We start from the raw sequence: 24,970 nt of genomic DNA on the forward strand, positions 1-24,970 counted from the left end.
GGAGAAAAATGCAGTAACATTTGACCTAATGTTTAAGTAAAATTATAAACATAAGTTGCGACAACTTTTATCGACTTTTGTTTCATAACTCCCTTGACTTCAAGACTTATGATACGGATATTATATGATTCAAATACATTTAAACAAGACCTCTTGGGACAGTTAATCACCTCTAGTGTTACCCGAAAATACAGGTTACAACATCCTTAATTCGTTTAACTTCAAATACTTGTTAACCACTCTTATACACCCTTGTATCATTTAAGACCAATAAGATTAACTTCTTATCATCTCAAAGATAATATCTTTTTGGATTTATGTCGAGTAACGTACGGCGTGATCTATGGTATCCGAATTTGGGTTGTAACATCCTCTCCCTCTTAGGAACATTCGTCCTCGAATGTAAGGGTTTATGGGGTGTCTAACTCATCGTGGATTCCGACGGAGATTTCCGGCTGAGTTTCCCCTATAAAATGGACACTAGCCAAACTTGCAAGCAGTTAAACCCAACCTATGGCCATACAAGACTATACAAAGCATTATGGATATGTACATTATCTGCATATCACCATTTTGTATTAAAAAAAAGAGTATTCACAAGCTATTGCTTACCTCATAGAGCCGTTTCACCTTATAATGCGTCCTTCTTTCCCCCGGTATCCTCGTTATTTTCACTCTGGAATAGGTAAGGGTATTTAGACTTCATCTCCTCTTCTGCTTCCCATGTCATTTCTTCTATATTCTTGTTCCTCCATAATACTTTCACGGAAGCTACATCCTTTGTTCTCAGCTTGCGGACTTGTCGATCTAATATAGCCACTGGCACTTCATCATATGATAGATCCTTTGTAACTTGTACATCTTTGATAGGGATGACCCGAGAAGGGTCTCCAATACATTTCCTCAACATAGATACATGGAATACCGGGTGGACAAATTCCAATTCAGATGGCAATTCTAACTCGTAAGCAACCTGTCCAATTCGTCGAAGAATTTTGTACGGCCCAATATACCGCGGACTCAACTTACCCTTCTTCCCAAAACGCATAACACCCTTCATCGGCGAGATCTTCAGGAAAACCCAATCACCAACCTCAAATTCCAGATCACGACGTCGGACATCGGAATAAGATTTTTGCCTGCTTTGTGCCGTCCTCAGCCGCTCTTGTATCAGTTTCACCTTCTCAATGGCTTGGTGAATCAAATCTGGCCCATATAATTCTGTCTCACCGACTTCGAACCATCCAACTGGTGATCTACATCTCCTCCCGTAAAGTGCCTCATACGGGGCCATTTTAATACTGGAATGGTAGCTATTATTGTAGGCAAATTCTATAAGTGCCAGATGGTCATCCCAATTCCCCTTAAAATCTAGAACACATGCTCGTAGCATATCTTCCAGCGTCTGGATGGTACGTTCAGCCTGTCCGTCAGTCTGCGGATGGAATGCAGTGCTGAGATTTACTTGTGTGCCTAAACCCTTCTGAAAAGACCTCCAAAAGTTAGCCGTAAATTGAGCTCCTCGGTCTGATATAATAGATACCGGCACACCATGAAGCCTAACAATCTCCTTGATATACAACTTCGCATAATCTTCAGCCGTGTAAGTTGTCTTAACTGGTAGAAAATGGGCAGATTTTGTAAGTCGATCAACTATCACCCAAATGGAGTCAAACTTATGATAAGAGCGAGGTAATCCAATAATGAAGTCCATATTAATCACCTCCCATTTCCAGGTCGGAATCTCTATATTCTGAATCAATCCACTGGGTTTCTGATGCTCGATCTTTACTTGTTGACAATTAGGACACTGGGCTACAAATTCTGCAATAGACTTCTTCATGTTGTCCCACCAATACTGCTCCTTAACGTCATGATACATCTTTGTCGAGCCAGGATGGATAGAATATCGGGACTGATGAATCTCAATCATAATCTTCTCTCGCAACCCTGCCACACTAGGCACACATAATCGGCCCTGGTATCTCAGTGTCCCATCTCCTCCGATCTTGAAAGCTGTAATCTTACTCTGCTGAATTCCCTCTCTCAATCTTACTAAGGTAGGATCTTCATATTGCCGTGCTTTTACCTCGGCTACCAAAGATGATTCTGCTGTATTCTGTACAGTAACACCTCCGTCATTAGAGTCCAACAATCTGATTCTCATATTGGCCAGCTGGTGAAGCTCTTTGGTCAACCCTTGTCTACCTGCCTCAATATGTATTAAGCTTCCCATTGACTTACGGCTGAGAGCGTCTACCACAACATTGGCTTTACCGGGATGGTACAATATCTCGACGTCAGAGTCTTTCAGTAATTCAAGCCACCTACGCTGCCTCAAATTCAACTCCTTCTGCTTGAAGATGTATTGTAAACTTTTGTGATCTGTGTAGATGTCAACATGGACGCCGTATAAGTAGTGCCGCCATATCTTCAAAGCATATATTACTGCAGCCAATTCCAAATCATGAGTCGGGTAATTCTTTTCATGCTTCTTCAATTGTCGTGATGCATAAGCAATCACCTTCCCACGTTGCATCAATACGCACCCCAAACCTATACCTGAGGCATCACAATATACCACATAACCTTCTGTTCCTTCTGGGAGAGTGAGCACTGGCGCAGATGTCAATCGATTCTTTAGCTCCTGAAAACTATGTTCACAAGCATCAGACCAATGGAACTTGGTAGTTTTCTGTGTTAACTTAGTCAATGGTGCTGATATAGAGGAAAACCCTTCTACAAACCGCCTATAATATCCTGCTAGCCCCAGGAACCTGCGGACTTCTGACGGTGTTGTAGGTCTCAGCCAATTCTTCACTGCATCGATCTTCTGAGTGTCGACACTAATACCCTCATCGGATATCACATGGCCAAGGAATGCTATTGAGTTCAGCAAGAATTCACATTTAGAGAGCTTAGCATATAACTTATGATCCTAAAGGGTCTGGGCATAAGCCTGAATACGGGAAATATCCATGCCCTCTACCAAGGAGGCTATTGTGCACTCATTTATCAGATGTGGTCCCAACCCGTTCACGAACAGGTGCACCCTATCACTCATCTCGGCCACCATATGAGGAGTATACCTTGCTAAAGAATCAAACTGTATACTATACTCTCGTACACTCATATTACCCCGTCGAAGGTTCAAGAACTTATCAGCTCTAGCTCGTCGTATCTCAGCTGGCAAGTAGTGACGAAGAAAGGCCTTAGAAAATTCCTTCCACACGGCTGGAGGAGCGTTCAGACCCCTAGATCTCTCCCAACTATCATACCATAAAATCGCTAAATCCCGTAACCGATAAGAAGCCAACTCTACTGCCTCCGTATTACTAGCATGCATAACCCGCAATGTGCAATGAACCTGATCAATAAATGTTTGCGGGTCCTCCTTGGGGTCTGATCCGGTAAACACTAGAGGGTCTAGATTAATAAAATCACGAACTCTCGCACTAACCGGTTTATCAGCAGCACCGGTATTCTGCCTCTAAGCCTGAGCAGCTACCAAGCTAGTCAACAACTACACCGCACTGCGCATATCGTGGTCTGTAGTGCCAGACAGAGGAACTGGATGTACTGGGTGCCTCCTAATAACCTCCGGAGGAGACAGAGAGGTATGAGACGGCATCTCACTCTGAGCCTCACTTTAGCCTGCTCTGGCTGGAGGCACCTGAATGTTACCCTCGCCCACAGCTGTATCAAGCCGTTTACTAATCGCTTGCTTCCTAGTCGAAGGCATCGCTGAAAGAAAACAATGTGAATATTAGATATGAACACTTACGACTTAACTCTACGCACGATCTAGATTTAGGAAGAAGGTAACAACCCTAGATGTCATGTAGCCTCCTGATTATAAATGTGGCGCGCTACACATCCATAATCAAAACTCTACTAGACACGGCTCATAGACAACCCCTAGGACAGACTGCTCTGATACCAAGTTTGTCACGACCCAACTGGAGGGTCATGACTAGCACCCGGGCCATACTTGCCGAGCACCAACGTACATTTTATCTAACCTTCATTATTATCTTTAAGGGTCGACAAGACCAATATAAATGGTAGACATGGATCATGAACATCCAACAATGAAAGATAATGTCATGAACATACGTAACATGGGACGACAAGACTGTCAAGAAACTATATATAAGGTACGAGCTACCATGGTGCCATGAAAGACTATATAACAAAAATCAGCCGACAAGGCATTCCAAACCATACATGAGTCGACACCTGTCTATGAGCCTCTAAAAGAACATAAGTGCTACAACATTGCCGGAACAGGGCCCCGACATACCCATAATGTCTATAACAAAAATGCATACCAAGACCACGGCAAGTCCGGAGAAAGGATCTTGCCAATAACGCTGAACCGGATAGCCTACTGTGATGGGGGAGCTGCGTCTACCCGTCTATCAGGACCTGCAGCACGACATGCAGCGTCCACAAATAAAAAGGACGTCAGTACGAATAAAGTACTGAGTATGTAAGGCAGAATAGCATAAGTAAGAACAATAATGTAAACAGTGATAGGGAATATAAAACCTGTGACATCTGGGTACCTATGAGGGCTACTGACATGAAATACATGATACATACATATATATATACATAAACTTTTAAAACATATGCCTTTGTGGGCATCATCATCATCATATCGTACCCGGCCATAATAGGCTCGGTAAAACGTACCCGGCCATCATAGGGCTCGGTAGAATCGTACCCGGCCACGTGGAGCTCGGTAAAACCCAACTGATCAGTGGTTGCACAATAGGTGCCATACCCGGCCAACTATAGCGCGGCTCGGTAGAGTAAAATAGATACATATATATGATGCATGCTGGACTCATTGGAATCACATTTTGAACCTTTCAGAGTGACGTAAGGTCGGTATCCTTCGTACACGTTATTAGGATTAACTCTTCATCAAGAATCTTATAAGAATCAGGAACTACCAACAACATTGATAATATAAGAATAAGAGAAGTAACATCAATATCAATCGTTTCATAAGAAGGGCAGCAATGTAAGTACTGCTAGCTTCTAAGAGTAGAGTATCTTTGGGAGCTCATTCATTACATTATGTACAATCGGAGTCGTGCAAAAGAATGAAGGGGGTAGCCACACATACCTTGTATATACTGCCCAACCTCAAGCTATTCAAATGTCACGACTCCTTAGTCTACAATAAGAGAAATGACACTATCATTATCGTTTAAGCGTCGTAACTATTATGTATCGACCGCAACCTATTTTACGATGAAACGGACAGCACCTCCCCTATTTATATGACTTCACACAAGTCAATATAATCACCAAACAGCCCAAACAACATCATTAATCATCATATTGAGCCTCCCAAAACAGTCCACCAACGAACAACATTACTACCAAGCCTTTCGATATATATTTCACAAGTTCTAGCTTCAACGACTTAGCTGCAACTTGGATAATCTTAAATATATATAGAGTAAGAGGTTCCTTACCTTCAAACAGAAAGAAAAACTCCAATTTGACCTTAATTTTCCACGAAATATCCCTTCAATTCTGCCACAAGAACAAGGAAGCGAAACTAGCAATTAATTCGGGTTTTTTTGGCACTAGAATTACTTTAGAAGACTTGAAATCACCTAGGGTTGATATTAAAAACTTTAAGGTGTATTTACAGAACATAAAGCACTTAAAACAACCTCCCACACGAGCTGGAACAACACAAAAATCAGCAACAACAAGAAGAACAAGAAACTTACTAGCGCCACGGGATTCCCGACATTTGATTTGTGTTGTTTGCCCTTTGTTTGGGTCTTGGATCATGAGAGAACCTTGAGAGACTGTTTTTAGGGTTATAAGGTCTGAATATACTGAAAAATAATGACTTAAAACGGGGTTGAGGTATCTTATATATGTCCAAATGTCTTAAACCGCCTTTGTGGGCCCCATAGAGAGCAGCTTGGCGCACTCTCGCGAAAATGCGAATATCTCTCTATTCCGAGATCGTATCGACGAACGGTTTAATGAGTTGGAAACTAGACTCATAGATCTTCAATTTGATAGGGATATCACCCCATAATTCTAAGCACATTGGGAGAAAAATGCAGTAACATTTGACCTAATGTTTAAGTAAAATTATAAACATAAGTTGCGACAACTTTTATCGACTTTTGTTTCATAACTCGCTTGACTTCAAGACTTATGATACGGATATTATATGATTCAAATACATTTAAACAAGACCTCTTGGGACAGTTAATCACCTCTAGTGTTACCCGAAAATACAGGTTACAACATCCTTAATTCGTTTAACTTCAAATACTTGTTAACCACTCTTATACACCCTTGTATCATTTAAGACCAATAGGATTAACTTCTTATCATCTCAAAGATAATATCTTTTTGGATTTATGTCGAGTAACGTACGGCGTGATCTATGGTATCCGAATTTGGGTTGTAACATGAAAGGTTCCCTAAAATTTACACATGTTTAAGACCTGAGATTTTGTGGAGGATAATGTTAGGACTTGCGGTATGTATGCCTCCTTAATAATCCTATACTTCAATACCATTATAGAAAGAACTCTAAATTTATAGAAGGTCTACTCAGCGTGGACGTCACTGTTGCAGATTTTGGGGTGCTTCGGAGTAAGTACACTTGTTGACGAGAGTCTGGACTATGTGGTTCGTGACAAGATTCGCTAGTATGGAGCTCTACTTTTGTGATCGTTGTGTATAAATAGGTGTAAGGATTACCCCAAAGATGAGTCGAAGAGTATGTTAAGAAATTGGTCAGCTCAATAGTGTAGAGTCAGTATAACAAAAGAAGGAATTCGCCTTGGGAGAGATAATTATCCACCGGTGTTCGTGGCAAGCCTATGAAGAGAGCAGACCAGCCAATGCAACACCACGCACTCGAGTTAGTTCTGAGAAACCCTTTTGAAAGAGTTTGTTTTCTGGACTCTCTGTAATGCGTGGCGCATAGGGTTTGAACGGTTGCATCATGTCACCATTGACGATGTCAAAATATGCCATCAAGTTCAATAAGTTAGCCCATCATACTCCTACTTTGCTTCCTACAACCAGAGGGCGAGTCCACAGACTCATTAAAGGACTTAATTATGATCGTAAAATTTTGTACGACTCGGGAGCTACAAGATAAACTTCATTTATGCTAGTTGTACAAATTGCCAAGATATTAGAATGTGTTCGGGGTGAAAAAAAAAAGAAAAAAGAAAAAAAAAAGAGACCAAGACGTCTCAAGGTTCTGAGGGATTCAGTGGATTCTACTGTGCAAGTATAAATCATTATGGAGGGGGCTCGGGCAGTCGGCCAGCCGAGTCCGCACATTAGATTACTCGGGGTGCTCTAGTAAGTTATTTTAATGCACCACCGACATGAGTTCCTACAATGGTTATTCTAGTTATCTGCACAGACTTAATATGAGCAGCCTAACCCGCAAAAGGGTTGTTATGAATACGGTGATACTAGGCACATCATGAGAAAATTGTCCCAAACTTGGGAGAGACATATTTCATCAAAGCACTCAGGCTACGTGCCCCATTGCAGTTACTACACCACCCACACGACCAGTTAAGGGTGGAGGACAGACGGGTAAAAGGCATCCTAGATGTGGAGACCCAGCCGTTGATATATTTATTTTACGGTATGGCAGAGGTCGCTACATTAGATGGTGTCGTTACAGGTACGACCTCGATTTAATATAAGGAATAATTTCCTTAAGTTGATTCGGTTCTCAATATCGAAATGAGTCTTCCTATTGTGCTCCAATTATGAGTGAACTTCATAATTCTATAGTTTACTTATGTGTTTACCCCTGTTGGGAGATTTTATGGAGATAACTACGCCTATCATTTCGTGTTGGTCACTAATAAGAGCCGTGAGGCTAAATGTGGCTTTCTGTTACTCATTTCGGTAAATTTTGATGTAAATTCCGAATAATTAATTGCAAATTATGAATTATATGCCCTACCGGTATGGGGTTCATTATGTGTTGTGATTTGGTGTAACCGAAATTATTTAAAATGGAGAAAATAGAAATTTGCAATTGGCAGGATGTGCATATTACTTGTGATTCAGAACTGAGGACGAGATCCTCACATTTTTATATAAATTAATATGTTTAAACCGGGCTACGAGCTGCGGTGGAAGTTATAAAAGGACGAGATCCTTGTGAGGAAAATTCTTGTGTTTAAGTTCTCCCTTGTGAAATTAAATTTGTACTATAGTACTAATAGGGAGTCATGCCTGTTAGGCTTATTTGAAAATTCTATATGAAATTCTCTATGCATAGTTGTCAAATTCGTGTGGTAATTATTAATTTTTAACATACGAGGTAGGTGCCCACCTAGGTGGCGTTAAATGTGACTCATTAATTGGGGTAAATAATTATGAGGTCTTCATGCCTCGTATCTCGTTATCAGTATTGTGAAAGTTTAAAACGAGATTTTTGTTAACATGAAGTTAATTGATGATTTTGTAATTGATTATGAACAACTATTAAGACCAGATTGACCCAGAAGGGTGCTCCATTCATATGGACTAAGGAATGTGAGGAAAGCTTCCAAAAGCTCAAGACAGCTTTGACTACAGCCCAGTATTGGTATTACCTACAAGTACATGATCTTATACTGTGTATTGTGATGCGTCGCGTATTGGTCTCGGCACGATGTTGATGCAAAACGGTAGGGTGATTGCCTACGCGTCTAGACAGTTAAAGGTATATGAAAAGAATTATCCTGTACATGACCTGGAGTTAGCAGCTATTGTTCATGCCTTAAAAATTTGGCGGCATTATTTGTGCGGTATCCATTATGAAATCTACACTGATCACTAGAGTCTACAACATCTGTTTAAACAAAAGGATCTTAATTTGCAGCAGCGGAGATGGTTATAGTTGCTTAAGGATTATGATATCACCATTCTCTATCATCCGGGGAAGGCCAATGTGGTGGCCGATGACTTGAGTCGTAAGGCGGAGAGTTTGGGTAGCTTAGCATATTTACCGGTAGCAGAGAGGCCTTTAGCCATGGATGTTCAGGCCTTGGCCAACCAGTTTGTTAGATTGGATGTTTCCGAGCCGAGTCGGATTTTGGCTTGCGTGGTTTTCCAGTCTTCACTTTGTAATCGTATCAGAGAACGTCAGTATGATGACCCCTATCTGCTTGTCCTTAAGGACACAGTTCAACACGGTGATACCAGGGAAGTCACTATTGGAGATGAAGATGTATTACGGATGCAGGGTAGGCTATGTGTGCCTAATGTAGATGGTTTTCGTGAATTGATTCTCCAGGAGGCTGTTAATTCGCGGTACTCCATACATCCGGGTGCTACGAAGATGTAGCAAGACTTGAGGCAATATTATTGGTGGAGGAAGATGAAGAAAGACATAGTGGAGTATGTAGCTCGGTGTCTAAATTGTCAACAAGTGAGATATGAGCATCAACGACCTAGTGGATTGCTTCAGAAATTAGTGATTCCAGAATGGAAATGGGAGAGGATCACTATGGATTTCGTTGTTGGGCTCCCACGGACTCAGTGAAAGTTAGACGCAGTTTGGGTGATTGTGGATAAGCTGACCAAATCAGCTCATTTCATTCCTGTGATTACTACTTACTCTTCAGAGCAGTTGGCTCAGGTATATATTCGCGAGATTGTCAGACTTCACGGTGTACCAGTATCTATCATCTCTGACCGGGGTACACAGTTTACCTCACGGTTTTGGAGGGCAGTACAGCGTGAGTTGGGTACCCGGGTAGAGTTGAGTACAGCATTTCACCCTCAGATGGACGGGCAGTCCGAACGCACTATTCAGATACTGGAGGATATGCTTCGTGCATGTGTGATAGATTTTGGGGTTGCTTGGGATCAGTTCTTACCACTTGCGTATCTTGCTTACAACAACAGTTGTCAGTCAAGCATTCAGATGGCTCCGTATGAGGCCTTGTATGGTAGGTGGTGCCAGTCCCCAGTGGGTTGGTTCGAACCGAGCGAGGCTAGGGTATTGGGTACAGACTTGATTCAGGATTGACTTCGTACATCCCTATCTAGATAGAATAGTTATGCGAATCGGAAGGTTCGTGATGTTGCATTCATGGTTGATGAGCGGGTATTGCTCCGGGTTTCGCCTATGAAGGGTGTGATGAGGTTTGGGAAGAAGGGCAATTTGAGCCCTAGGTATATTGGGCCTTTTGAGATTCTTGAGAGAATTGGAGATGTGGCTTACAAACTTACACTACCACCTAGTCTCTTTACTGGTCATCCGGTATTTCATGTTTCTATGCTTCGAAAATATCACGTGGATCCGTCTCATGTGCTAGACTTCAATTAGGTTCAGTTGGACAAGAATCTATCTTATGTTGAGGAACCAATGGCTATTTTGGATAGGCATGTTCAAAAGCTGAGGTCAAAGAACATTGCTTCCGGGAAGGTTCAGTGGAGGGGTCATCCGGTCGAGGAGGCGACTTGGGAGACCGAGCATGATATGCGCATATGTTATCCACACTTATTCACCAGCTTAGGTACTTTTTCTAACTCCGTTCGAGGACGAACGTTTGTTTTAGAGGTGGAGAATGTGATGATCCAAAATGTCATCTTTAAATTTAATGATTAATTATGTGATCTAAACACTATTTACTATTACTCGACTTGAGTGTACAGTCCGTAAAACTTTTTCGGAAAATTTAAGGTGAAAAATGAATTAAAATGTGAATTAGAGCTTTAAAACTCAACTGAGTTGGTTTTGGTCAACATTTTGAGCAAACAGACTCGGATCAATGTTTTGACAATTTTGGTAGGTCTGTATCGTGATTTGGGACTTAGGCGTATGCCCGGAATCAAATTCCGAGGTCTAGCCCGAGATATGAAATTTTGATGAAAAATTAAAAGTTTAAGTTCAAATAATGACCGGATGTCAAATTATATGCAAACGACCCCGGAATAGAATTTTGATGATTCCAACAGCTCCGTATGGTAATTTTGGACTTAGGATCATGATCGAAATTTTATTTGGAAGTCCGTAGTAGAATTAGGCTTGAAATGCCGAAAGTTGAATTTTTGGGAAGTTTGACGAGAGGTTGACTTTTTGATATCGAGGTCGATATACGATTCTGAAAATTTTCATAGCTCAGTTATGTCATTTATGACTTGTGTGCAAAATTTGAAGTCATTCCGAATTGATTTGATGTGTTTCGACACAAGATATAGAATTTGAAAGTTCAAAGTTCATTGATTTTGATTTGAGGTGTGATTCGTCGTTTTGATGTTGTTTGATGTAGTTTGAAGCCTCGACTAAGTTCGTATGGTATTTTGGGACATGTTGGAATAATTGGTTAAGGTCCCGAGGGTCTCGGGTGGATTTCGGAAGGTAAACGGAATGGATTTCGGACAAAGTGCTGGAAATTTCTGTTTGCAGCAGAAATCTGTTGCACAAATTCCGTGCGTGGAGCCAAGTTTGGAAGCTTTTAACTCGAAATCTATAAGGAATCTGAACATTTTCAAAACATAAAAGTTGTAGCTCTTTGATTCTAGTTTCCAGAATGATAAACCATTTATCATTCAGACATTTATACAAAATGTTATGATCAATTGACTGAAGCTGCTACTGCAGATTTTTGCTACAGCAGTGTGCATCGCCAGAAATTTCTGCTGCACAGGGCTGACTTTGGGAGCTTATATCTCGCAATATATAAGGAGTTGGGCGATGAGCAAAACATGAAAGTTGTAGTACTGTGTATCTAGTTTGCAGAACTTTAAACCGTTTGGCAGTTGGAGTTGAGTACAAGAAGTTATGATTGATAAACTACAGGCTGTCGAGGAAGAGTTTGATGTTTTCAACATAAGCATGTAATGATCCAAAAGTCCATTTTTAGTTCTGGAGATCGAAATTCGATTTCGAGACTTTCTACATTTTGATAATGAATTATAGGAGTGATCTGGAAAGTTTGGTCTAATTTCATCAAGTCACGATTGAGTTTTAAGCGCGAAATATGAGTTAATTGTTTAACGAGTGAAATTGGTATCATATTGAGCAAATGAGCTCTGAATTGAGTTTCGATTGAACGAATGGGTTCGTAGTTTTATTTATGACTCATAGGAACAAGAATTGTCGAATTTCGAGTTCGTATGATGGAGTTAGAGCCTTTTTAGTGAAATAAAACTATTGGTGTAAATAGTCCTGGTGTGCACCTTTAGCGACCAGATGTGACACTTTTAGCGACAGGATTGGACTTTTAGCGACCAGAATAGTATTTTTTGGGCAGAAACTTAAGGACCAAAAATGGTCATTTCCTTTTGGAGTTTTGGAGCACGGTTCTTGGGCGATTTTGAGGATTTCTTCAAGACTTCAACTTGGGTAAGTGTCCTATATCCAAATGTGATTATATTTAATAAATCCATGGTCATATTCATCATTTATTTCGGATTTAAATGGAAGAAATTAAGATTTTTGTAAAATCTTCCAAAAACAAAAATTTAAGATTTGGAGGTCGAGTTGTTATCGGATTTTGGTAAAATTGGTATGGGTGGACTCGTAATTGAATGGGTTGTCGGATTTTATATGTTTCGCCGAATTCCGAGATGTGGGCCCCACGGGCAAAATTTGAGCTAATTTCGGATTTTTAATGAAAATGTAATATTTGCTTATGAAATTGATTACTATAATTTTTGTTGACTGTATCGAATTAATTATGACTAGATACGAGTCGATCGGAGTCGGAAAATCGAGGAAAAAGCATAATACTTGATTAAATTGGAGCAAGTCGAGGTAAGTGACTTGTCTAACCTTGTGTGGGGAAATTTCCCTAGAATTGGTATTGATGTGATTATTGAAATGTGTTGAAAGTCGTGTGCACGAGGTGACGAGTGTGTACACGGGTTAATTTGCGAAAGATTATATTTTTAAATTGTGTAGATCACGGTTGCGCATTTATTAAATTATTTTATCTTGTTATATTCTTCATCATTGATGTGAGATATATACTTCAAATTTGTTTGATCTTTTCTTACTAATTGTTTTACCTGTTTAGTTGAAACTTGGTTTCTTTTATTCTGTGCATTATTTGAAGGTTGATTTTCTTTAAATTAAATATTATTAATATGAAGTATTTGACATTTTTAATTTTGATATTGAAGCAACGTAGTAAAGATTTTGAAATATTATTTTCCTAAATTATTTACTCCTGAATATTTTTATACTCATTGTGAGTGAGCCGTGAGCTCTTTATTGTGGAAGAATATTATTGATGAATTATTTTGACATGAGCTGTGAGCTCTTTATTGTGGAAAACTATTATTGATGATTTATTTTGGCATGAGCCGTGAGCTCTTTATTGTGGAAAAATATTGTTGTTGAATTATTTTGGCAAGTTAAATTATTTGAGCACTTGAGGTGCAAATTGTGATATATTGTGATATTGATACGCATGCGGTGGTATAAGGTCTGGGTGTTGAAACGCATGCGGTGAGATAAGGGTGGCTTGATACGCGTGGCTAGTAGGGGAACTACTAGAAGTCATGCGGTGTGATAAGGGTGGCTAAAACGCGGTATGCTATTTCGGGAAAATGTTTTCTTTAAATAAATTGTGAAGGCTCCCGCGGTGATATAAGGAAATGAGATATTGTGAATTTATTTATGATTTGGGACTACGAGGCGGTACCTCGGGAGTGCCCTTGTTGATATTGATTTATGGCCGTAGTTGCCTTTGATTATTATTGTGATTTTCATAAAGTTGAAGGAAATTCTGTTTTGATTTCCACGAGATATTATTTGCAATTATTTGGTGTCATTAAATGTGACATACTATTTGATTCATTATCAATGTCATTTTATTTTACTACATTGATAAACACTTTACCATGCCATTATTATATTCTAGTAGGGCCTCACCTGACCCCGTCACTACTCTACCGAGGTTAGGCTTGGCACTTACTGGGTACCGCTGTGGTGTACTCATACTCCACTTCTGCACATCTTTTTTTGTGCAGATCCAGGTACATTTTTACCAGCCTAGACATCATTGAGTTACCTGCGCACGGAGACTTCGAGGTATATCTGCCAGCGTCCGCAGACTCCGGAGTCCCCTTCTATCATTTTATGTTGCTTCCTTATATTTTATCTAGACCTTGACATATAGAGACATTAAGAATAAATTCTTAGAAGCTTGTGACTTATTTCTACCGAGTTTTGGGAGTTGAAATTGTTTGAATTGTAGTTTATTTATTTCAAATATTTATTATTATTTCGCATTGATAGGCTTACCTAGTCTTAGAGACTAGGTGCCATCACGACATCCTACGGAGGGAATTTGGGGTCGTGACAAGTTATGATATAAAATATGGGCATGAGGTGCCGTGGTTAAGTGATGATGATATTTGGCACGTGAGTTGTCTGTGTGGTTATGATACAGAAATTGGTACGAGGTGCCATGGAAATATGAAAGTGGGCCGAGATCCGTATTTTATGATTTTGAAATGTTGTGTCACTGGGTGACTTTTATTCGAAAGAAATTTATTTAAAAGAATTTTATTTGAAAGATATTTATTTGAAGGAATTATATTTGAAACAGATTTATTTGAAAGTATTATATCCTGAAGATTTCTATTTGAAAAATATATAGGCGAAAGATTTATATTGGAAGGACTTGATTAATTGGTTATACTTATATTCATTATTTGTTGCGCAATATTTATAGTGTTCTTGTCGCTCTGATGTGTATATCACTGGTTGATTATTGTTTTCATCATTGTTATTTGTTTCCTATTATTTTTGTATACTATATTGCACATGTTATTAGACTAGTGAATGTGTTGGCTGTACCTCGTTACTACTCCACTGAGGTTTGGATACCGACTGTGGTTTACTCATACTACACTTCTGCACATTTTTGTGTAGAGCCAGGTATTGGAGCTATCTGACTCGGACATAGTTAAAGTGTGATCGTAAGGATTCATGGTAGAGCTGCTTGGTCGTCACAGTCCCTTGAAGTCTTTCCATTTTATTGTACTGTTAATTATTAATCAAACAGTATTGAGTTTTCGATCCTTGAGATCATTTTATGTATTCAGTTAGAGTTCGTGACTCAGTATTACCAATCTTGGGTGTTTGTTTGAATATTTTTGATGTTGGTTTATATTTAAAAAAATGGCTTGAATTGTTATTATAATCGGCTTACCTATTCTTTGAGACTAAGTGTCATCACGGCGCCTGTGGTGGGATTTTGGGTCATGATACAATATAAAATCAAAAATTCTTTTCTCAAACAACTGCTCACTTGCCATAAGAGAATATGCAGTTGAGTTGCTCAACATTAAACCAACCACACAGTTTGAAGAATACTTGGGATACCCTATCCTCAACAACAAACCAAAGCCAGGCGATTTCCCATTTGTTATTGATAATATGTGTCACAAGCTGTCAAATTGGAAATAAACTTTCCTAAGTCTTGTGGGACGTACAATTCTAGCAAAATATTCCGCCAACGCTATACCAAATCATATCATGCAATACATGTACCTCCCAAGAAAACTCAACAACAAATTGACAAAATCCAGGGTGACTTCATTTGGGGCACTACTTCTCATAATAAGAGAATTCACTATGTTGCCTGGGATATCGTAACTCTCCCTAAAAACCGGAGGGTCTAGGAATTCATAATGCAATCCATAAAAATAAAGATGTACTAGCAAGGTTAGCATGGGGATTATTCACCATCCCTTCTACAGTTTGTGCTATTACCCTAATCCAAAAGTACTGTGGGCGAGCTAATGCCAAGACCAACTCTTTCATTTGGGAAAATATGTTGAAAGGATGGGAAATTGTTACAAAAGTCATCACATAGGAAGTTGGCAACGGAAAATTCATTCACTTCTATTATGGAAATTGGATCCCCCAACACTCCTCGTATCCGTTCGATCACTCAAGGGTCCTTTTGTATCAACGAAACTAACCTAACAGTCTCCCAGTTGTGGTAGCACGACAAGTGGAACTGGTAACAAATCTCCTTCGAGCTACTAGAAAATACTAGAGAAAATATTTCCCTCATTTCCCTTTCCAACAACCCAATGGCCATGGACAACCCCATTTGGTCTTTAAACCCAAATGGCACCTTCTCCACACACTTTGTTTATACCTTACTTCACCAACACCAACAAACACATATTCACTATGAATGGATTTGGAAACTAAGTACCCTAAATAAAATAAAATTCTTCCTTTGGCAATGTTATCGTAACACCCTTCCCACAAAGTCATATCTTCATCAAATTGGAGTCACCAATGACTACCTGTGCCCAATATGTAAGAATGAAGAAGAAACTATCACACATATCTTCCTACATTGTATAGTTGCCCATACATTCTGGAGTAGCCTGGAAATTGATACTCAAACCTCCCAAATGGCAAGCACTGGATGCTTTTGCTTAAGGATCTCCATATACCTACCAACTACAACTATATAACTTGGGAAGATGTATTTCCTCTTGTACTATTGCAACTTTAGCTAAATAGAAACAACAACTACTTTCACAACCTCTCCAGACCTCTAAACTACCAATTGGTCAAAATACGTACCATCGAATTCAAACTGCTCGTAGAAAACAATACGAGCCGCACGCACAAAAAAACCATCCTCATCAAGTGGAAATTACCACCACCTCAGACATACAAATTAAATACAGATGGAACGTTTTTGGATAGGTATCATGCTGGGGGCATTGAAGGAATTATTAGAAACACACAAGGTAACTGGGTAGTAGGCTTCACTAAAGTAGTCTGAGCTTACGCCCCTACACATGTAGAGTTACTAGCACTCCAAGCACGGTTAAAACTCGCATATGATAGAAGATTAACTCCCCTGGAAATAGAAACTGATTCCACAGAGATAATCCAGTTATTTGAGCATAATAGCTACCCAGCATATACTAACGTTGTCCTTGAATGCAGGTGCTTATTGAAGAGATTGGGGAATCCAGTGATCCGGTATAATTTCCGCGAAGGGAACAAGGTGGCACACGTTTTCAGTAAATTAGGCTCCAAACAACTACCTCTTGCTGGCACAAATATTTTGTTCACCCCCAGATCTTGTCAAGACAACCATCGAATAGGACAAAGATGGACTAGCTACTACTAGACTTATATCAAATTCCATATGTAACAAACTGGCAATGTTTGGAAACTTAAGTGTTATTCCTACTAATAGTACTAGTGATGTAATGCCACCTTAGTAGTTTATTAATAAAATATCTGTTTCTCCAAAATAAAAGAGAAACTATTCTCTAACAAAAACAAAAACAAAAATTAGAATGACAAAGAGGAAATTTATTAGAGATCATCACATTTAGTGTGGATAATACCCAAATCAATTTCTAGTTAGTTAGTGATTTAAATAATGGTACTTAATATTTTATTTTCTTTAATAACGAATTTCTTGCATTTATGCCTTTTGCGCACGTTTTGTTGTGCTTTACTTCTCAAATGATACAGTATTTTCTCCTTAATCCTAACTACCATCGTCTCATGCGTTAATTAATTGGCCTCTAATGTGATTCCTCTTATCAAATATTGTTTACCATAGAAAGTTACATGTAATTATCATATAAGTAAATTTACATTGCAAATATTTTTGCAGCTCCAGCTTAGCTATGGTCACATTAGCTTTTCTTTTTGTTTCATCTCGGGACCTGTCACGACCCCAAATCCTAACTTTTCGTGATAGCGCCTATTTCAATACTAGGCAAGCCGAAAATCTCAATGAACCACAAATTCTTTTAGTTTGAAAATGTAATATTTTAAATACAATGCATAATCCCACAAATACCGATACGAACACTTCCCAAAACATGGTATCACTGAGTACATGAGCATCTAATATAAATACAAGTCTGGAAAAAATATGGTCTATAATAGTCTGAGACCAAATACAGTAAACAAAGAGATAGAGAAGGAGAGACATGGTCTGCGGAACACGGCATCTACCTCAAAATCTCCTGAAAATCAACCGCGCAAAAGGATTAACACCCGCTATGTCCGAAAATACCTGGATCTGCACACGAAGTGCAGGGTGTAGTATGAGTACAACCAACTCAACAAGTAACATTAATAAATAAGGAACTGAAGATAGTAACTAGCTACACAGTTGTGGTTCATTTCCATTAATTCCAGCAAACAATAGACATGCTATCAAATCTGGCAGTTTAATGTCAAATAAATTTTTATACAGTTCCTGTTCATGTAATCCGTATATAAAAATATTCAAGAGATTTCACAACAATGACAGATAACAACCAAGTGCAATAACAACTGGAAATCAAGTACAACCTTTGAGGACAACAATCACTCATTAGGCTCCCAGCCCTAATCACTCACTTGGCTCCCAGCCTTCATCGCTCACTCTCAATGGGTACCTGCGCTCACTGGGGGTGTACAAACTCCGTAGGGGCTCCTACAGCCCAAGCGCCACAATCTGCACGAACAACTCACGTGCTGTACGGCCAATTCACGTGCTGCACGGCCAACTCACGTGCTATAGTACAATAGAAGGATCCGCACGGCCAACGCATGTGTTATAGTATAATATAAGGATCTGCACGGCCAACTCACGTGCTATGATATCAATATCTCATAATCAGGCCCTCGACCTCTCTCTTAGTCAAAAATCTCTCTAGTCCTTGAGGGTCTCATTAATCATGAAATGAGCCCAAACAACAATGATATGATGTATCAATAATAATAACAGAGACTGAGATAAAATATGCAAGTAAAAATCGAGACTGAGTACATATAGCATTTAGCAGGCAATTCAACAAGTACGCGACCTCTGTGGGTCCCAACAGTACTATCACATAGCCTAAGCATGCTTTCTAACATGATTTACAGTAAAATCTTATCAACAAATAGAGCGCATATAGCAAACAACAAATTATTCAACTTTACAGTTTTCTCGGGACGAACCAAGTCACAATCCCCTCGGTGCACGCCCACACGCCTGTCACCTAGCATGTGTGTCACCTCCAAAATAATCACATGATACCAAAATCCGGGGTTTAATACCCTCAGGACCAGATTTAAAATTGTTACTTACCTCAACCCGTGAAATTCTTATTCTGAAATGTCCTTTCCTCGTGAATTGGTCTCCAAACACCTCGTATCTAGCCATAAATAATTTTTTTCAGTCAAATTAATTTATTGAAATTAATTTCATAAGAAAATGCTAGTTTTCCATAAAAAAATCCTAATTTTAGTTCAAAAATTGCATGTGGAGCCCACGTCTCGGAACTCGATAAAAGTTATAAAATTCGAAATCCCATTCAACCACGAGTCTACCCATACCAATTTTACTAAATTCTGACCTCAACTTGACCCTCAAATCTACAAATCTTATTTCTAAATTTCTAAGTTCCAATCTCCGATTTACACCTCAAAATCATGTAATCTAGTCAGATTATTCGATGATAATTCAGTATTATGGAGTAGAAATTATCACAAGGGACTTACCTCAAGTTTTCCTTGAAAATATATCAAAAATCGCCTCTCCTCAAGCTCCAATTTGTCAAAAATGGCGAATGGAACAAAGTCCCTGTTTTATAATCCTGCCCAGACAACCTCGGTTCTGCCTTGATCTTGGCCTTCAATCGTGGTCCTCGATCCCGGTCTTCAATCCTAAGCCTCGATACAAGCCCTCGATCATGGGCCTCGATCGTGACTTTGATTTTGATCCTAGACCATGGCCCTCGACCATGGCCTTTAATCATGTCTTCGACCCTGCCTTCGACCGTGACTCTCGACCCTTGGCTCGATCATGGTTTCGATCGTGGCCCACGACCCTGGGCTCGATCATGGCTTCAATCGTGGCCTTTGACCCTGGGCTCGATATGGGCTCACATCTGGGCTCGATTTTTGGGCTCGATTCTGAGAGATTTCTGGGCTCGAATCTAGCAGAAGAAATTTCCAACAGAAGAAAATTACAGCAGCTGTTGTAATTCAATTTTTGATCTGTTAACCATCTGAAACTCACCCTAAATACTCGGGACCTCAACCAAATATACCAACAAGTCCTAAAACATCATACGAAATTAGTTGAATCCTCAAATCACCACAAACAACGATAAAACCATGAATTACGCCCCATTTCAAGCCTATTGAACTTTGAAATTTCAAATTTCTACAAATAACGCCGAAACCTATCAAATCACGTCCGATTGACCTCAAATTTTGCACACAAGTCATAAATGACATAACATACCTATTATAATTTTCAGAATCGGATTTCGACCCCGATATCAAAAAGTAAATCCGTCGGTCAAACTTCCCAAATATTCAACTCTCGACATTTCAAGTCTAATTCCTCAATGGACCTGCAAAAATTCTTCCGGACACGCTCCTATGTCAAGACCGCCGTCCACTTTTCTAACTTAATTATTTTTAATTATGAGACTAAGTGTCTCATTTCACTCCGAATTCCTTACGGACCCGAACCAACTAACCTGATAAGTCATAAATCAAGAACAAGGCATAAATTGAGCAGTAAATGGGGGAATGGGATTATAATATTCAAAATGATCGGTCGAGTCCTTACATCAACCCTTCTCGTCACCTCGGCGAGTTCATCAACATGTCCCTCTGTTTTATTTTATATAGTACTCTTCTTTTTTCGTTTTTTCAAAAGAATGACATCTTTTAATATTTGAAAACTATTTAATTTTAAATTTTTTATTAAACCAATAATCAGTGGCGGGATATCCAATAGGAAAAATGACACCGTATAGCTGCACTGAAAAATAATAGCTGAAAAAATAATATTTTTTATCGATATGCATTTCTATATGTTATAAAAATACTTATATTTTATAAAGTTTTGCGGCTATGGATATAAATAATTTCGATCGCGGGCTAGAAGTAATTTTTGCCCTATCTAATATCCAAGATTCAAAATTATTCCGTTTGACTTTTAAGTTTCTTAGTACTAAAGTCATTTGAAAGTTTTAGTGAATTTTCATAAAAATGTATCAATATATGCTTCCAGGGGTGGCCGAAGGGTAAGGCTCGACCCCAAAATTAGAACGCCCCAAAAATATTAGGAGTTTACTATATTATTAATTATTATATGTAACATACAATTTTTTTTATATAAAAGTTATTAATAGGAGATTTCAAGTTTAAGCAATTTATTTATTTTGTTGAGTTTGTACAAGACGAGTTAGCAAATAACAATAAATTTTCTCTTAGTAGTTAGCATATTTATCTTCCTCTTCAATTTTAATTTTTTATCCTCTAAGTTCATTTATTTCTTTTCATATTTTTGACATATTTTCTGACTTTAACTAACTGTCTCTGACTTAGCTACTTTATATTTAGTCATATTTTCATTGATCTTTAGATCAAAAGGCAAATTCAATTGTGTCTTATTATTATATAGATTTTACAAAAATAAATTTAAGAGGCCTCTTAGTATAGCTTGGCTTTAGTTTAGTGGGGTTTATAAGGCTTCGTTTCTTGTTCCAAATTGATTTTCCATTTCCATTATTTTCAAATGCTTATCGTACAAATATATTTACACAATGTATTTTTACCAAAAAGAAAAAAATATTTTCTCCATTTATATTTATGTGATTTACTTTTTTCATCTGTTTTTGTAAAAATACCTTTCACTACTCATTTTACCTTTAATGAAGTCTCTTATAGAAATAAATTGGCATGTTTAATTAAGACCACTAGATTCAAAGGCTAATTTGGTAAGTATGTTATAGATCATACACGCATTTAGTTGAAGGTAGTGTGATTTAAAAGTCCATTTTTCATTCTTGAACTCGTACACAGTCAAAACAAGACATATAAAATAAAATAGGGCGAGTACTACTTATACATGTATTTTCTTCTTCTTTGTTTTTGCGAAATAGTGTCAGATGATACCTTCTGCAGCAAGGTACCAAAGGAGCCACCACCATCACCACTACCATCTAAGCCAAAGGGTTTGGTGTTTCCAGTTCTAAATTCAACCCGAGACGATAAAAATAACCCTTCGATTCAATCGCCAGCAATTCTGGGTGGCCGTCCTGTTCCAGAATCCAAAACTCTTAATAAGGATGAATAATTGACGTCATTTGGTGGAGATAACAAGAAAAGTTTGCTGTATGCTGGAGTAGTACTCTTGCTGATCACAGGGTCGACATTTTATTTAATGCTTATAGTATGAATATTATGTGCATGTATTTCAGTAAATTAATATAGTTTGTATCTTGTCCTGTCTATTGCTGGTAATTATATATTAAAAGTTGTTTTACTACAATTTCACAATGTTAGAAATTTTGTCTATATTATTATATTTATAGTACCCTAAAAATGATGTTTCTAACTCCATCTAATCATATGACTTAATCCGAATTACCTTATTTCTTTCTTTTTATTTCATTCATTCGATCGATATTTAGTCATCACTCAACACTTTCTATGTGCTTTCCTTGTTGTAACAATGAACATTAGAGCAGACGTGTAGAGGTTGTATTTAATAAATGGACTATACCTGACACGATCCAAAATCCAACTAGTCGTGATGGCACCTAACCCAACCCGTTAGGTAAGCCGATTACTAACTATCCAATTTTAATAATAATTATTAAAGCAATTTAAGTGAATAAAGGTCTAAATCGTGTACAGTCCCCAAGAACTGGTAGTACAAATCATGACCCTCTTAGAATTGAGTATACAAAGTGGAAATGAAATAAATACATAGTCTGTTTGAATAATACATAAACAGAGCTTTTATAAATCTAAGGCTACCTTGAACAAGAGAAAGGTACAACAGGAATGCAGGTACATCTTCAAGTCCCGCAACCATCGAGCACAACAACAACAACAGCCAACATCTGCACGCAATGTGCAGAAATGTAGTATCAGTACAACCGACCCCATGTACTAAGTAAGTAACAAACCTAGCCGTAGGTTGAAAGTAGTGACAAGCTTCCACCAAGGTCGGGTCCAAAACCAATAGTCCACAACAGTCCATAACAACAATAAGCAAATAATACCAGAAGTAACTCGGAGATAAAATACTCAACCAAATCATGAATTTCAAAAATAATAGTTCTTCCTTTCAAATCCATCAGTGACAACTCAAATCTTTTGCCGGAGTTACCAAAAATATGAATAGTTTGAAAACAATAAATTTCTCCCAAAATCTTGTCAATAATAAATGAAATGTTTCATTTTCCTTCCGGATAACCCGTGTAAAAACAAATGCATCACTATGCCCATCTATCAAGAATGTGTGATAAATCATGAATGATGTGATGTTGTACAGCATGAGAAAAATACATCTCTATGCATGTATGTCATGTGTGCATGCCAATGCGATGCAACTCAATGATAAAATCATAAACAACCCCTCGGGCAGAACATCACTCATATACCGCCCCTCGGGCAAAAACCTCACAGTCACTCGTGCCACTCGGGCATACCTCACAATCACTCTTGCATCCTAGTCACTCAGCACTCGGCACTCGCACTTAGTAAGTACCTGCGCTCACTAGGGGTGTGTACAGACTCCGGAGGGGCTCCTTCAGCCCAAGCGCTATAATCTCCACGGACAACTCACGTGCGATAATAATAGAGTATGTTGCAGGGGGGCAGCCCCGATCCACACTCAGCCTTACAAATCAGGCCCTCGGCCTCACTCAGTCATAAGTATGGTGCAGGCGGGCAGCCCCGATCCACACACATCCATACAAATCAGGCCCTCAGCCTCACTTAGTCATAAATATCTCAAGCCACTCGGGCATTTCAGTAAAACAGGGCACTCGGTCCAAAACATTTATATGCATCAAAATAGAGTTATAAAACTGAGTTATCATATGCAATGAAATGAATATGACTGAGTATGAATTTTTAATTTAACACAATAACTCACAGTAATATGACCCATGTGGGTCCCAATAATACTGGCACGGAGCCTCAACGAGATTTTTAATATGCTTTTCAGCTCAATTTCTTTAACACATACAACCGCATGGAAATATTCCAAGGTTATTTAACTATAAAATTCCACATAAACAATTATGTCACAATTTCTATAGAGCACGCCCACACGCCCGTCACCTAGCATGTGCGTTACCTCCCAACAATCTACAAAATACATATATTCAGGGTTCATACCCTCAACTCCAAGATTAGAAGAGTTACTTACCTCGAACAAGCCGAATCCCATGTCGAGCAAGTTAAACAATGCTCCAGAAATCCCATTATATGCGTATCAACTCCCGAACGGCTCGAATCTACCACAATTAATTTGATTCAGTCCACACAATTCATAAGAATTAATTTCATATAAAAATGCTAATATTTTCCAAAACATTTTAAATTATGCACCAAAAATCACTCGTGGGGCCCACATCTCGAAATACGACAATACTCACAAAATACCACAACCCATCCAATTACAAGTTCAACCATACTAATTTCACTCAAATCCGACTTCAAATCGGTATTCAAACTTGATAAATTTATTTTGTGACATTATAGAAATTTCCTTCTATTTCTCTTGAAGATTCAGTAATCTTACACCAAAAAAGAAGATGAATACATGGAATATAATCACAAAGGAGTTAAGAAAACTTACCCCAATTTGTGTGGAAAATTTCCTCTCCAAAATCGCCCAAACCGAGCTCCAAAATGTCCAAAATGAGAAAACAATCTCGGAACCTTCGTTTTAATCACTGCCCAGGCATTTCCGCAACTGCGGTGCCTGGGCATGTACCTGCGCATCCGCATTTGCGGACAAAAATGCGCACCTGCGAAAAACATCCGGACCTCTAAAATCTCGCATCTGTGGCGCTATTCTCGCATATACGGGCTTCACATACGCGCATTCCCCCTTCGCATATGCAGCTTCGCAGATGCGGCAAATTCCTCGCACCTGCGAGCACTGCCCAGTCTCACTCTTGGCCGCTTCTGCGATTGATCTCG

General features: G+C 38.8%; 1 protein-coding gene across 1 annotated transcript in view; it reads right to left on the reverse strand.

The window, feature by feature from the left end:
• Positions 1-685: 685 nt before the first annotated feature.
• Positions 686-24,970, reverse strand: part of LOC138899361 (uncharacterized) — a gene marked incomplete at its 3' end in the record, with an annotated part of 36,865 nt that continues 12,580 nt past the window's right edge. Inside the window, exons 3-5 of the mRNA XM_070185528.1 lie at positions 1,785-2,008; positions 1,002-1,433; positions 686-902 (exon numbers count right to left, since the gene is read on the reverse strand). Of these exons, the coding sequence (XP_070041629.1) occupies positions 686-902; positions 1,002-1,433; positions 1,785-2,008 (873 nt within the window). The remainder of the gene's footprint in view (positions 903-1,001; positions 1,434-1,784; positions 2,009-24,970) is intronic.

The sequence above is a fragment of the Nicotiana tomentosiformis genome, chromosome 9, assembly GCF_000390325.3.
Source record: "Nicotiana tomentosiformis chromosome 9, ASM39032v3, whole genome shotgun sequence".
Lineage (NCBI taxonomy): Eukaryota > Viridiplantae > Streptophyta > Magnoliopsida > Solanales > Solanaceae > Nicotiana > Nicotiana tomentosiformis.